The sequence below is a fragment of the Natator depressus genome, chromosome 12 (genome assembly GCF_965152275.1).
Source record: "Natator depressus isolate rNatDep1 chromosome 12, rNatDep2.hap1, whole genome shotgun sequence".
Taxonomy (NCBI): Eukaryota; Metazoa; Chordata; order Testudines; family Cheloniidae; genus Natator; species Natator depressus.
Window position 1 is genome coordinate 11549025 of NC_134245.1, and position 14932 is coordinate 11563956.

Genomic DNA, 14932 nt, shown 5'->3' on the forward strand with positions numbered 1-14932 from the left:
CGTGGGTGCTTCTCGCGCAAGGCCGCGGTAGCCGCCCGGGATGGCGCTGAGCAAGGCCGGGCGGCTGATGGCGGCCCCCGGGGAGCTGGCGCTGGCGCTGGGCGCGGGCAGGATTTCCGCCGCGCGGCTCCTCCTGGTGCGCTGGGCGCAGGGCGGCGGCCCGCGGCCCCCGGAGAACGTGGTGCGGATCCCCCGGGCCTTGCAGCTGCGGCTGGCTCGGGAGCCGCGCAGGCGGGGCCGGGAGGGGCCGGTGGTTCCGACCCGGGCGGGGAAGCTGCTGCTGCGGAGCCGGCGGCCGCAGCTGAGCCAGCCCCGCTGCCTGACGCTGGGGCGCTGGGAGCGGCCGCTCCTGGTCTCGGCGGGCTGGAAGCACCGGCGTGCCTGCGGGGACTACTTCCAGCTGGAGCGCTCCCAGGAGCAGGCGCCGGCCCTGGCCCCGCAGCCTCCCCGAGCCGCGGGAGGGGGCGCCTCCTTCCAGGCGCTGGGGCTGGGGCCGGCGCTGGTGTCCGCCCTGCGGTCCCTCTCCGTCACCCAGCCCACGGCCGTGCAGCGCCGCGCCATCCCCGCCCTGCTGCGCGGGGGGAACGCGCTGTGCGCCGCCGAGACGGGCAGCGGCAAGACCCTGGCCTATCTCCTCCCGCTGTTCCAGAAACTCCTGTCTCGGCCCGCGCTGGGCCCGGCCTGGCCGCCCTCCCCTCGCAGCCTGGTGCTGCTGCCCTCCCGGGAGCTGGCGGAGCAGGTGCGCAGCGTGGCCTCCTCCCTGGGCCGTTCCCTGGGACTGCGGGTGCGGGAGATTGGCGGGGGCCGGGGCATGGCCAGCGTGAAAAACCAGCTCCGCTCGGACCCCGATGCCGACTTGCTGGTGTCCACGCCTGGGGCCCTGTGCAAGGCGCTGCGGAAGCGGATGGTGAGGCTGGAGCGGCTGTGCTGTCTGGTGCTGGATGAGGCTGACACGCTGCTGGACTCCTCTTTCCTGGATCTGGTGGAGGAGGTGCTCATGCAAGCCCCTATCGCCCACAGCCCCAAGGAGGTGGCCGACCAGTGGGACATCAAAACCCAGCTAGTGATCGTCGGAGCCACCTTCCCTGAAGGGCTAGGTCAGTTGCTGAGCAAGGTCACCGATCTGGGCCGCTTTACCACTCTCACCAGCCAGAACTTGCACCACCTCCTGCCCCATGTCAAGCAGAAATTCATCCGCCTCAAAGGCAGCGACAAGTCATCTGAGCTACTGCAGCTCATCAAAGACCAGGGCCCCTCTAGCGGAGCCCTTCTTGTCTTCTGTAACAATGCCAGCACCGTCAACTGGCTCGGCTACATCCTAGATGATCACAAAATCAAGCACCTGAGGCTCCAGGGACAGATGCCTGCAGCTATGAGAGCCGGCATTTTCACCATCTTCCAGAAGGGACAAAGGGATGTCCTCATTTGCACAGACTTAGCTTCCCGTGGACTGGATACCAGCCGTGTGGAGCTTGTAGTCAACTATGACTTCCCATCCACGTTGCAAGACTATCTCCATCGGGTAGGGCGGGTTGGGCGTGTAGGCAGCACGGTGCCTGGGACTGTGGTTAGTTTTGTGACCCATCGTTGGGATGTTGATCTGGTGCGGAAGATAGAGACTGCAGCCCGGAGAAGGACCAGTCTCCCTGGGATGGAGACTGCCATTAAGGAGCCTTTGCCTAAAACAGACCTGACTCAGGCTGACGAACAATGAAATGCTAATGTTCAGATTGGATTTAGGGTGCTGATAATGATGTCTATTGAAGGCTAAATCAGCTAAACTTAGTTTTGTGAGTCAAAATGAGGATATGGGTGAAGAAACAACATAACAAAAGTGTTAAAGTTACCACTTCTGCCTGGTTAGTTACTGGCAGGTGCACTGATGCATATCAGTATGAACTGCTACTTCATGCTTTTTTAAATCTAAACAGATGTAACAAACCCCACAACTAATAAATAAATGCTAAATGTTTCCTCTGTTTAGTAAGGGCTGCATTGCATTTGATCAGTTCCTGAAATCTTGTAATTTTCATTTCAATTTAAATTAGGCATGACTTGAAGATATTACCTATTAGTTGATTTATTATAGTCTTGAACATAGTACAGGATAAGGTATTGGTGCATAATCACAATATTCCCTCAAGTAGGCAGTGATTATTAGATGCAACTTACTTAAAAGCAGAAATAACAATTGATTTCTTCAGAGAGGCAGTGGCAACACCAGGTGGCTCAGGCCAGCCCTGCAGGGGCTGCTGGCCCAAGAGGGCTTGTGTCGCTACTGGCCAGAGGGGCCGTTAAAACTTTTTTTTTCCCCAAGCTGGACATTTGTCCCATTTGCACTTGCCCAAACAGTCCTCTGCGCCCCCGTGGGGTAAGAGCAAATGGGACAAATGCCCAGATTTACCAAAAATGGCATGATGTCCGGGACAGAGCTTAAAAATGGGACTGTCCTGGCAAAAACGGGATGTATGGTCACTTTGGCACGGTGGACCAGGCCCTAATGCCCCCTGCTCGAGGCCTCATGACCCTGCCACACCTCACCCCAGAGAAGGGCTATGGAGAGAGTCCTCCAAGCTACTTAGAGCGGTTGTGTGGGAAACAGCCAATCAGAAAGGGGCTGCAGGGGCCGCCAATCAGGGCCCAGCAGTCTAGTATAAGATGAGCTGCAGGGCCAGTGTGAGATTAGTTCCTTGCTGGAGTTGGAGGAGCATAGATGTTGTGTCTGGCTGGTTAAAGGAGCTCTGGACTGGTGGCTGGGATCTGAGGTAAGGGTGAAGAACATCCTGGGCTGTGAGGAAATGGCCCGGGGAATCATAGCAGCAATGCATCTTAGTTAAAGGGGCATGGCAGACAGGTGCTATCTTTAGGATCTCTGGGCTGAGCTGGGATCGAGTAGAGAATGGGCTTCCCCCCCTCCCCGAAGCCACTAGGAAAGTGGCTTTGACTTTGATGCATCCCATATGGGGAAATGAACTCTTTTAGAGGCCCAGCAGGAGAGCTGGAGCCTGAAAGGCCCAGAGAAGGCGAGGACATTGCGTCCAGAGAGAGAGCCTTAAAGCAGTGGTTCTCAACTGGGGTACACAGAGATCTTCCAGGGGGTACATCAACTCATCTAGATATTTGCCTAGTTTTACAACAGGCTACATAAAATGCACTAGCAAAGTCAGTACAAACTAAAATTTCATACAATTACTTGTTTATACTGTTTGATATACTGAAATGTAAGTACAATATTTATTTTCCAATTTATTTTATAATTCTATGGTAAAAATGACAGTAAGCAGTTTTTCAGTAATAGTATTGTGACACTTTTTTGTATTTTTATGTCTGATTTTGTAAGCAAGTAGTTTAAGTGAAGTGAAACTTGGCGGGTACAGAATACAAATCAGACTCCTGAAAGGTTGAGAGCCCCCAGTTGGACTGTTTCCCCGGAAGGAGTTTTTATTTCACATACAAAGTGTGAGACTCGGCCAACGGGCTAAGTCACCAAAGACCCACCACAAACTTAAGAAAGTGAATGCAGGCACACGGAACGTTCGTGAGAGATGAATGCGACCCCATTACAGTCACGCTATGTAAAGAGAGCCTGTAATTCTGTGTTTCGCATTGCAGTCTGTAGTAATAATAATAATTAATGTGGTTCTCTAAGACAAATAGGGCACCCCAATCAATTTTAATGTTTTTTCAGATCAGGGAAATGCAATTGGAAATGCAGTTAATATAGTTGGACTTCAATAAAGCATTTGTTGTGGTATCACGTGGGAAATTAGTTACATTAGAGAAGATGGGGATTAATAAACAAATGATAAGGTGGGTAAGAAACTGGCTAATGGGCAGAAGGGAGTGGATTGTGCTGAAAGGTGAACTGTTGAACTGGAGGGAAGTCACCAGTGGAATTCCTCAAGGATTAGTCTTAAGGCCAGTCTTATTTAATGTTTTCATTAGTGATCTTGGTACAAAAAGTAGGAGTGTGTTGAGGCATTGTCAATACAGAAGAGAATCAGAATATTATAGAGGAGGAACTGAATGACCTTGAAGACTGGAGTAATAGAAATGGGATGAAGAAAAGGAGGACTTGTGGCACCTTGGAGACTAACAAATTTATTTGAGCATAAGCTTTCGTGAGCTACAGATGGACCTTAATAGGTAAATGTGATCCTAGGATGTATCATGCAAGGCATTTCTAGGAAAGTATTAATGCTGTTATATAAGTTACTGGTCATTTGAATACTGTGTACGATTCTGGTCACCCATGTTCAAGAAATATGAATTCAAACTGGAACAAGTGCAGAGAAGGGCTACTTGTCATGATCAGGGGGATGGAAGGCCTGTCTTATAAGAGGAGACTGGAAAGAGCTTGGCTTGTTTGGTCTAGCAAAAAGAAGGCTGGGGGGATATAATTGGTCTCTATAATACATTGCGGGGGAGGGGGCGATAAACCTCAGAGGCAGTGAAGAACTTTTTAAGCTAAATGACAGCAAAGGACAGATAGGTATAAACTGGCCAGGAACAAATTCAGCCTGGAAATTAGAAGGTTTCTAACCATCAGAGTGAGATTCTGGAATAGCCTGCTCAGAGGAGTTGGGGCAAACAACTTAACTAGTTTTGAGAGAGCTGGACAAATTTGAGTGGGATCGTATGATAAGGTGGCTTGTGATGGTGGGAGGCAGCCCTGAGGGTTTCTTCTGGTTTATGTCTGATCCTAAAATCTCAGGTGATTGGCTGAAGCCCTGTAGCATATGTGCTGGAGTTATCTCCATTCTCTGAAGCATCAGATGGCCACAGCTGGCAGTGGGACACTAGATGGGGTGTGCTGGTGTGCTGAGGTGGTAGTGAGCATTCACTCTCTCAGATGCTTAGCTGGCTGCTAATTGATCACCATCTGTGGAGTTGGGAAGTAATTTTTCCTTCAGGTGAGATTGGCAGTGACCTGTGGGGTGTTTTCCACCTTCTTCTACAGGGTGGTGTGTGGGTTGCTTGTCAGGATCATCTGGGTCTCTCTCACTTAATCCCTTGTTACTGCAATGCCTCCAGCATTGGCGCTCCTCAGTCCCACCTGTTCTCTGCCTGTGGTACATAATAGTTTAGTCGTCTTAGGGGTGTAATTAACCGTGATCTAATTTTTGTTGCTGGCGTGGTGTGCGAATGCTAGAAGGTGTTGGTAGTCTCTGATACACAGGAGATCAGATTAGATGATCTGGAGGTCCCTTCTGGCCTTTGATTCTATTATTTGGTTTCAAACTTCTTCTCCTTTTCAGATTCCTGTTTCCAGTGTTTTGTGCTCCATTAAAAGATTACAAGACTGTCTGATGCTAAAGAGGGAGGCTGTATATTTTTGTTTGGGCAACTACATGTCTCTGAAGGCAAAATGCTGACGCTTAATTAGAGCCTGAATCTCTATTCCAGGCCATTGTCAGAGGTTCACTGAGAAAGGGAGCCTGAAATGCATGTGGTGTTTAAATGTCTTTGATCTAATACAAGACAAGGGACAAAGCTATATTGTAGCAGCTTACTTCATTAGCTTCTATATTCAGTTGGCACCAGTCTAATGGAATGTGTTGTCGTCCTTAGGTTTAATGGCTATGTCTACCAGCTGAGCAGATGGAGCAGACTTTTTACTTTTAGTAAAGGCTTTTGTTTTGGATTTTTGAGACCAGAGTTTGAATCTTCTTCCCATTATTTAGCTATTGTACACGATGGACTAAACGTCTCTTTGTGGAATTAAGTTCTCAGGACAAAATTCATCATTCTTCACTGTTGCAAATCTTGGTTGTGTATAGTACATCTTGTAGTTAACCAGTTTAAGCTCCCACCAGCCAATATGGAGGTAGATAGCATCCCCATGTTACAGGGGAAATTGACTCTTTCAGTTACATGAGTTTTGACTCTTGACTTCCAGTCCCATGCTGGAACTACTCAATAATGCTCTTTCTTCCTCATTACACACATTTCCTTGATATCAAGAGTTCTTCAAGGGAAATGAGCGAAGAAATTTAATAAGGTATCCACTATGTGGATCAGACAAGATAATTCTGCCCTCAGGTTATGATGAGGGACAGTGAAGAGAGCCTTAGTTTTTTGGTGTGGTCTTAAGATCCCAGTAAATTTATGAACTATGTTTTGCTCACATATTAAGGTATAAACTATAAAGTGGTAAAGGGTTAAGTGATTGACAGGTATTATAACCATGCTGCAGACATTGGTATATGTTACAGATGATTATAGCAGTAGAAGCTTTTATACGTGGTTATAAGCAACCTGTTTGGTACATTGGTTAATCAATAAACCATTTATTAACCCTTTGAAAACCATACATAAAACCTTAATAAAGGTGGTTGTAATGTTTTGTGAAAAGGATTTTATTTTAAGTCCCTTGAGCAGCTTGCAAGTCCCCCCCCTTCTGTTGGGTCACTTCAACACTGCTCAATCTGAATTGCAAAACACAATGTTTAATGCAATGTTTTCAAATTACGTAACAGTGGAAAAAATAAAATATTCAGCCATACAATGTAAAAAATGAACTAGCATGGCACTTTGTATATTTACAAACACCAGCTTTATACAGCAATAATGCTCAGTTCAAAGGCCTCAGAATGATGGTTGCTGTGGTACAGTTGATGCTTTGGCAAGGTAGGCTCACAGTATGTGTACAAACAAAACCTTGTGTAAACAATACCTTTGAACAGAAAGACACTGACACTTAACAATATACTCTTAAGAGTTTTAGTTTTAAATCTCGCTGTCTCCCCCTCGCTGGTCCTAAACAGACCAGCATTAGAGACAATGATTGATGATGTTTTCCTGAATGTAACTGGTACTAACATTCAAACCAGGAAATATACAAGGTGATACAGAGTAGACAAATATAAATATTCAGACCTCTGAGACATAAATTGTGACTCTAGTCAGTTACATGAATGCACTAAGCTTCTTTTACTCTGTCAAAGAGGGCTAGGAAAACCTGTCATGAAGAAGGGAGACCCAGTCTCAGCAAATTAATTAAAAATAAATGCAGCTCACATACACTAGAAACACTGACATCCAGATGTGATTTAAGATACAACAGTAGCATTAGAGACTTTGCAACAAGACATTTTCCTAACTATTTCAAGCCATCTCTCCCAATACTTTATCATTAATAAACCACATCCCAGTTTGTATTCAGCTTGACTGCTCTTTGCAGGACACAGAACTGAATTATTTTCTTATCAGATATAAAACTCCACCTCCCATCTAAACTTATGCCTCAGCCTCTTTGTGTGAATCTGGAAGTATTTAGGAGGTTGTGTGGTGTGTTTGAGCACTTCTGCTATATAGAATCTAGTGGTTAGCAGCAGCTGTTCCTGTGTGAAGTATGCTAACAGCTGCATTAAGGAATGGCTCATGATTCCATTGACATGATGAATGAATCACTCTTGAGGCACTCTGCTCCAGAATCATATCTGTAAAAGTGGGGTCCTCCCCCTCCCCATCTTCTCTGTTTTTCCAGTACATTCTACTGAAATGCATTTATTTTTTATGCCCAGGTCACACATTAGTCGTTGAGTGGGTGGTAGAAAAGTTCTCCAGGCGTATTCTCACAAGCTTCTCAGCAGGAGTTGGCCGCAGGAGGAACTTGCAGGTGAAGACTTGCCGGCAGGCCTTGCGGAAGTTCTCCGAGAGGAAAGCATAGATGATGGGGTTAATGCAAGAGTTCCCATAGGCTAAGCAGTGAGAGATGATGCGAAAAGTGAAGGAGATGTTGTTCAGGGGGAACTGACCAAACTCTGCCCACATGGTGATAATGTGGTGTGGCAGCCAGGAAATCAAGAATACAGCAACCACAAGTAGCACTGTCTGCGCTGTCTGGAAAAGACAAAGCCACGTGTTAGATACAGCCAGTGCTAGAGATGATCTGTTTTGTGTATGAATTATAAGGTTTCTTTTCCCCCTTGCCTGCAGCCCAGGCCACTGCTGGACCAGTGATCAAATCCAGTAGGACAAATCCTATGCTTTCAAAATGCTAAAAACAATACCACATTTAGTTCTGTTTCATGCTTTTCTTTGAACTCTGCAGAGCATTAATGTTACCACTATGCAGATCTATAGTGCCTGCCTTTCAAAGCTCTCTGAAGTGCTTACTAATAGGTACTGTATGCAGTGGACCACTTCACCCATCACTGAAATGCAGCAGCTGTGTAATGAAACACAGGAACACTATTTTGGATAGGTGGAATGGAATTGAGGTGGACCAACAGACCCAGGTTAAATAATGAGATTTAATTACTTTAGGTCAGGACCTTGGATTTTTTTTATTCTCTGAAAGAAATTCAAGCCACCATAACCCTTAATACACTGCTGGAACTCTGGTTCAATATATTCTCAGAAGGAAGAATGCAACCTGATAGACCACCACCCTCGCATCTTTCTTCATGCTTTCAGGTTGCCTCCTAAATAAGTTGTCAGGATCTTCATTCCTACTTGTAAAGGCTCACTGACAGGAAAAGAGCTTTTGTTTTTTTAGCACCAGCTGATAATTACTGTGTGTTAGCTAGCCCTCTGTGGAAACAGAAGACAAGGCACTTGTATTTTACTGCCATGTAAACTAGATGAGGTCAAGCCCAGAAGGAGGTACGGTGCTGACCTTGTTTAGCTACCTCAAGGTAAACCCTTCCAGTGCGTTGTCTCCACTTAGCTCACTGTAAAATTCTATCACTTGTGTGTTTTTTTTTTTTCCCTGTAAATAAAAAAAAAAAAACTTGAATTGAAGACAAAGCCTTAAACAGGGAGGATGGTCGTCTAGCCCAAACACACTTGGACTTGGGTAACAGAGGTTCTGTTTTCAGTTCTGCCACAAACTTCCCATGCAGTCTTAGGCCAGTCACTTAACTATAACACGAGGAACCAGTCTATAAAAGTTGAAATAATACTCCAGAGACACAGGATAAACTTACTGAAGTGTTTTAAGATCTGTGTCAGTGAAGGTGCTGTAAAAGTGTTAAGTAATTACTGTGAAATCTGGCAGGATCATCACCCATGCTGTTCGGAGGCAATGAACATCCAATGAAATTAACAAGAAATTAAGACTTGAGAAGACATAATTTGCACAATGCATACTACTGCCACGTGAGAGGCCAAAGGCCTAGCAGGATTGAGAGGATGAGACTTTTATGTAAGTTGTAGCAGTTACATTATGTAGCATCAAAATTGAAGTGATACAAACCTGTATCATAAAATAAGCCAACCACATAAACTTAGGAAGAAACCTACTGCCCTAATGGGCAGGTTATTACATACAAATGCAAGAAAACATACAAGGTGCCTTCCTAGAAACACATCTACTTTAAGCCACTGTCAGAGACAGAATACTAGATTTCAAGGAGAATTGGTCTGTTCCAGTATAGCAGTTCATATGGTATGTCAGCCTGCAATGATCTGTACAGTAAGCCATTTCTCCCCAAAACTTTGAAATATCCTTGAGCTCACTGAAAACAAGATATGGATAATAAGTTGGTTATTCTGAATTACAAATAAGACAGGGCAGAAGGAGATATTTCCTCACTAGCTCACGGTATCATACATTAAGTGATACTAACCAAGAGAAAAAGAAACATGGTTACAAACAAAACAAAAGTAAAAATATGCTTTCTAGGGTCTAAAACTTAGCAGTTTACAATCCTGGTCTCAGGCAGTTTCTCATCTACAACCAATTCTCAGCATCTTCACTGCACCCTGGCTAAAGGATTCCAGGAGAGCTGGCCTCTTGCCCCTTAAGTGATGGATAACTGAGGGGTTCTCTTCCCTTCTAATAGTCCAGTAAACCTTTCAAATGTATTCTTTTAAAGTGTGTCACCAGATAAAATTCTCCCATGCTGATGTGCAGAGGCCATGCTATCTTCTTGAAAACCAGCTTGTCCTACTGATGTGATTACTTTGTTTACCTTAGATGCAAATGTGTTTTCGTTGTCTCTGGCTTACAAAGCTTGACCCGGTAGACTGGTGAATCCACTTTTTTTTGTCTAGCACAAACCTGTTTATACGCTCTACTTAGAGTGCTTAGTCTGACTATATTTAAGGAACATATTTTCAGGACACTTATGTAACTCTTTATGCACTAACCATACATACATCACGCAATATTGTTAATAATTAAGGCTACAGTTTAGTCATGGAGGTTGCAGAAGTCACGGAATCCATGACTTCCAGCGAACTCCATGTCTTCAGCCTGCGGTGGTCAGGAGCTGTCTCCTGCCACAGGGAGCTGCGGGGTACCCCTACCGCCTGTGCCTGTCCCCGTCCCCGGAGCTCCAAGCCTCCACGGGCAGCTGACCCCCACTTAAGCACAAGCAAGCCTGCCTGCTGCTGGAGAAGGGCGGTAACAAGGTGATTCAGAGTCCTGGCTACCCTGAGAACCGTCAAATATTCTACTAAGCTTTTGAATTTTACAATGCTGTATGCTCTAAAAAATTTACTGTAGTTATCTGCTGTACTGTAATTTTATAGCATTTAAGACCAGAAGGGACCATTACGTCCTTACCTCTTGGACTGAGGTAGAGTTTTTCTAGAAAACCTGAGTTTGATAAGTAGGTGATTAATGACACAAAGAGAGGTGTTTAGTGATTTAAGGCTACCTGTTTTGCCATTTTGCAGCAAAAATACATGAATAAGGGGGAGGAGTTAAAATTGTACTGCTCTTTAATTTCAATCGAATGTTCAGAACCAGGAGCCTAATTTAGTTGGTTAACTTTTGAATTTAACGTCACTATGGAACTGTTCTGGAAAGCAGAGGGGGAACACATCAATAGATGCCTAAGCTTACATTTTAAAAAGTTACTAGCCCTTTTTCCCTGCACAGAGACCCCTCTCAAGTCTCTATCCGTTCACTTGGGAAGTTTGTCAATGGAAACAATTTTCCACCAGAAGGTTTTGAAACTACTGGGGATTCTCTGTACCCACAGACTTCAAGGGGTCCACTGGAAGGAGAATGACACCCTGATCTCTTCACATCCAGTTCTTAGCCTGGAGTTCCACAGGCAGGGAGCCCTGCTCCTCAGACTTATGCAAAGGGAGCAGAGCATGGGGATGGTGACAGACTGGGGGGGCACATTTCCCTCTTATTGGCATCCTGAGGTAAGCACAAACGGAGAACGCTAGCAAGGAACAGAAGGCTTTTTGCTCCCTAGCCACGTTATGGCCAACTCCTGTATAGGGGTACAGAGAATTGGGAGATCTCTTTGTGTTTTCCCTACCATTAGCCCTTACGCAGAGCCAGTCAATCTGGCCTCAGGAGTCTTCAAAAAAAAATAGGAGGGGCAGTGGTGTTTGAGAAATTGATCACAATGATGTCCATCTTCAGTTATCTGTTCCAGTCATTGCTGCACTACTGCATCAACCAGTGGTGAGAACATAGCCACAAGTATTTCACACTTGCAGAAATATAGGAGTGTGGTTTTTGCCCTTGCGACCCAGGGAGCTCTGCAGTGCGAACTGCAGAGGACACATTAGGCCTGACTCATTCATTGCCCCCCACACACTGTTGTTATAATCTGTATCTAAAAGGTGTCCTATACTGATAACACCCTGATCATTAATGTTATTGAGTGATGTATGTATGGGTAGTATATAAAGAATTATAGATGTGTGCTGGAAATATGTTCTTAATAGGTATTTTGCAAGCAGCGTATAATCCCAGCCTGTCCTAGGCAAAGGAGTGCATTTCTCCTGTTTCCCTGTGTTTTCAGTGTAAATTGAACCAGGTAATACCTCAGAGAATGGTGAAAAGTACATCTATATAGAAGGTAAACAAAGCCATCAAGTTAAAGAACGGGGAGGAAGACCACTTAATGATCACAAGAGGGGATAGGGCCTACACCCCCAGGAAGCCTTCCTGTCTCATGAAACAGACAGACTGTGAAATATAAGCAGAAAGAAAAGGCTATTTTGGCATCCATCACCTAGGGAACAAAGGGATAGCAGTGCCCTTTGAGCTCATGAAAAGTGGATCCTCTTGGCCAGAAAACCAGAGAGTAACTGGAACTGACTATAAGCGAGCAACTGTTTAGACAAAGATTGTAACTTGCTGAAGTTAAGTTTTAGTCTCTAGAAAGCATGTTTTGTTTTGTTGTAACTGGGGAGGAAGAGGAGTTGATCAGCGGGGCTGGCACACCCCCTGGAGTACCCTCGCAGACCCCAATTTGAGAGATGCTGCTCTGGGCAATTTGTTCCAATGCTTAACCACCCTGACAGTTAAGTTTTTCCTAATGGCTAACCTAAACCTCCCTTGCTGTAATTTACGCCTATTGTTTTTTGTCCTATCCTGAGAGGTTAACAAGAACAATTTTTCACTCGGTCTTGTAACAACCTTTTATGTACTTGAAAATTTATCCGGTCGTTCCCCTTCTCTTTTTCAGCATAACAAACGCAATTTTCTCAATCTTTCCTCATAGTTCATGTTTTCTAGACCTTTAATAATTTTTGTTGCTTTTCTCTGGACTTTCTCCAATTTGTCCACATCTTTCCTGAAATGTGGAGCCCAGAACTGGACAGAACCTTATCAGTGTGGAGTAGAGTGGAAGAGTTACATCTGGTGTCTTGCTTACAAAACTCCTGCTAATACATCCCAGAATTATGTTTGCGGCTTTTTTTTTTTTTTAAACAGTGTTACACTGTTGACTTATATTTAGCCTATAGTGAGTCACTATAACCCTTGGATCCCTTCCTGCAGTACTCCTTCCTAAGCAGTCATTTCCCATTTTGTATGTATGCAATTGATTGTTCCTTCCTAAGTGAAGTACGTTGCATTTGTCCTTTATTGAGTTTCATCCTATGTACTTCAGACCATTTCTCCAGTTTCTCCAGGTCATTTTGAGTTTTAATCCTATCCTCCAAAGCATTTACAACTTCTCCCAGCTTGGTATCATCCACAAACTTTTTTTGTATGCCATTATCTAAATCATTGATAAAGATATTGAACAGAGCTGGACCCAGGACTGATCCCTATGGGACCCCATTTTCTGTCCCCTTCCAGCTTGACTGTGAACTACTGCTAACTAGTCTCTGCAGACCATTTTCCAACCAGTTATGCACCCACCTTGCAGTAGCTCCATCTAGGCCAGGTGTTCTCACAACAAAATTTTTGGTGGCCTCAGAGTGCAGCCACCAACTCTCACTGGTGGACGCTTTGACAATTTTTTCCTAAAATAGTTAATTAACTTTAGGGAAAACAAATGTCCAATTACAGTAATTTATATAGGGGTGTTTTTGCAATCTCAGTAATAACAAAGTTGTCTCCATTCTTTACTGGCCCTAAACAGAATAGAAACACAAATAAGGTGCTTTGCGTGTTCTTGTCTTTTTGTTGTTGTTTCTTTTGCTTTTTTGGTTGTGGGGTTTGTTTGTTTTTTGTAGACTTGCTAGCTAGTAAGTTTGCTTCTGTGAAAAGTGATATTTGTATGTTTGTTAATATCACTTTTCACAGCAGAGGCTAGCTAGCTAGCTGGGAGGCAGTGAAAAGTGATATTAACAACTACACAAATATCACTTTTCATAGCAGACTTACTTAGCCCTGGCAAGCTGGGGGACAAATTAAGTGTTGGATGGGAGGTGGGAAGGAAGACAGTGGGGGAAAGGGGATGGATGGGTGAGGGGCCAAGGGTGGCAGCGGGGGCCAGGGGCAATAAGGGTGGGTGTGTGTGAGCCTGAAGGCCAGTGGCCGGGGGATGGAGCACACTGCTGTGTAGCCAAAGCCCCATGGTCGGAGCTCCTGGCCAGAGCCTGCCACCGTGTGGCCAGAGCCTGCTGCTTGCCACACCAGGGCTGAGGCAGGAAGCCTGAGCCCCACCGCCTCCTACATTAGTGGCTCAAGGGGGGGGCAGAGCCAAATCCACCTTGCAGCCCCAATTTCTCCCCCATCACCAACCAGGAGGCTGTGGCCGCAAGAAAAGCCCCGGTGGCTGCATGCAGCCATGGTGGCTGCATTTGAGAAACACTGATCTAGCCTATATCTCCCTAGTCTGTTTATGGGAAGGTCATGCAAGATGGTTTAAAAAGCCTTACTAGAGTCAAGATATACCACACTGACCACTTCTCTTCTATCTACAAGGCTTGTTACCCTGTAAAAAACCCAAAACTATTAGGTTGGTTTGACATAATTTCTTTTTGACAAATCTATGCTGACTGTTACTTATCACCGTACTATCTTCTAGGTGTTTGCAAATCGCTTAATTATTTTCTCTATTATCTTTCTGGGTACTCAAGTCCTATGTTAACAGGCTGATGTGTGCTGTCACTTTGGAGGAAGCAAACTTAACTTCTTGGGCATGGACACTGCAGGGGAGACCGTTTTGGGGTGGCTTGGGACAGGAAGGGTTGTTGGTGTCACCCTGCAAGGAATAGCCAAGGTGGTGGAAGTCAGTGTGAGGATGCTGTGAGCAGGCTGCTGGTGTCAGGGCTCTGAGCCAAAGCTGCACAGCACCCAGGGTTACAGGGCAGGCGGTGACAGAACCCCAAGCCAGTCTGGGTGAACCCCCAAAGCATCACAGTCCTTCTACCACATGCTGTCTAAATTAAGTTAAAGTAACCAATTTTTTTAACCCATAAAGGGAAATGGAGGGCATCTTCCCCTCCAAACGCATAATTTTAGTATTCTATAATTATTTACACTTTTTAAACCACCTTAATACTTTATGCGACATTGTTTATATACAGACAGACATTGAGTTTTCATAAGAGCACAAAAAATGATGTAGCAGCAAAACAATGCTGGTTAAAAAGCCAGGTCAGGTAAACCCAAGCCTTCATTTTGGCTTGATAATATTTAATGCACTGGCCTGATGCAACTTCAATATCCAGTTTCACTGTTCTTTGTTAACACAGATCCTTATTATGTGTTCAAGTGGATTACACGTAATTATCCCCTTTCTAGGAAAATAATTTTCTAGTGAACTGATTAAAT

General features: G+C 45.1%; 2 protein-coding genes across 2 annotated transcripts in view; one reads left to right on the top strand and one right to left on the bottom strand.

The window, feature by feature from the left end:
• The first annotated feature begins 22 nt into the window (after nt 1-22).
• DDX28 (DEAD-box helicase 28) lies at nt 23-6470 on the top strand. Its single transcript, XM_074968587.1, has one exon. It carries the CDS (start codon nt 41-43, stop codon nt 1712-1714), a length of 1674 nt encoding a protein of 557 aa, XP_074824688.1. The 5' UTR covers nt 23-40; the 3' UTR covers nt 1715-6470.
• A 928-nt stretch (nt 6471-7398) lies between these two features.
• Nucleotides 7399-14932, bottom strand: part of LOC141996820 (galanin receptor type 1-like) — a 32351-nt gene continuing 24817 nt past the window's right edge. The window contains exon 3 of the mRNA XM_074969117.1: nt 7399-7845. Within this exon, the coding sequence (XP_074825218.1) occupies nt 7528-7845 (318 nt within the window). The 3' untranslated portion in view covers nt 7399-7527. The remainder of the gene's footprint in view (nt 7846-14932) is intronic.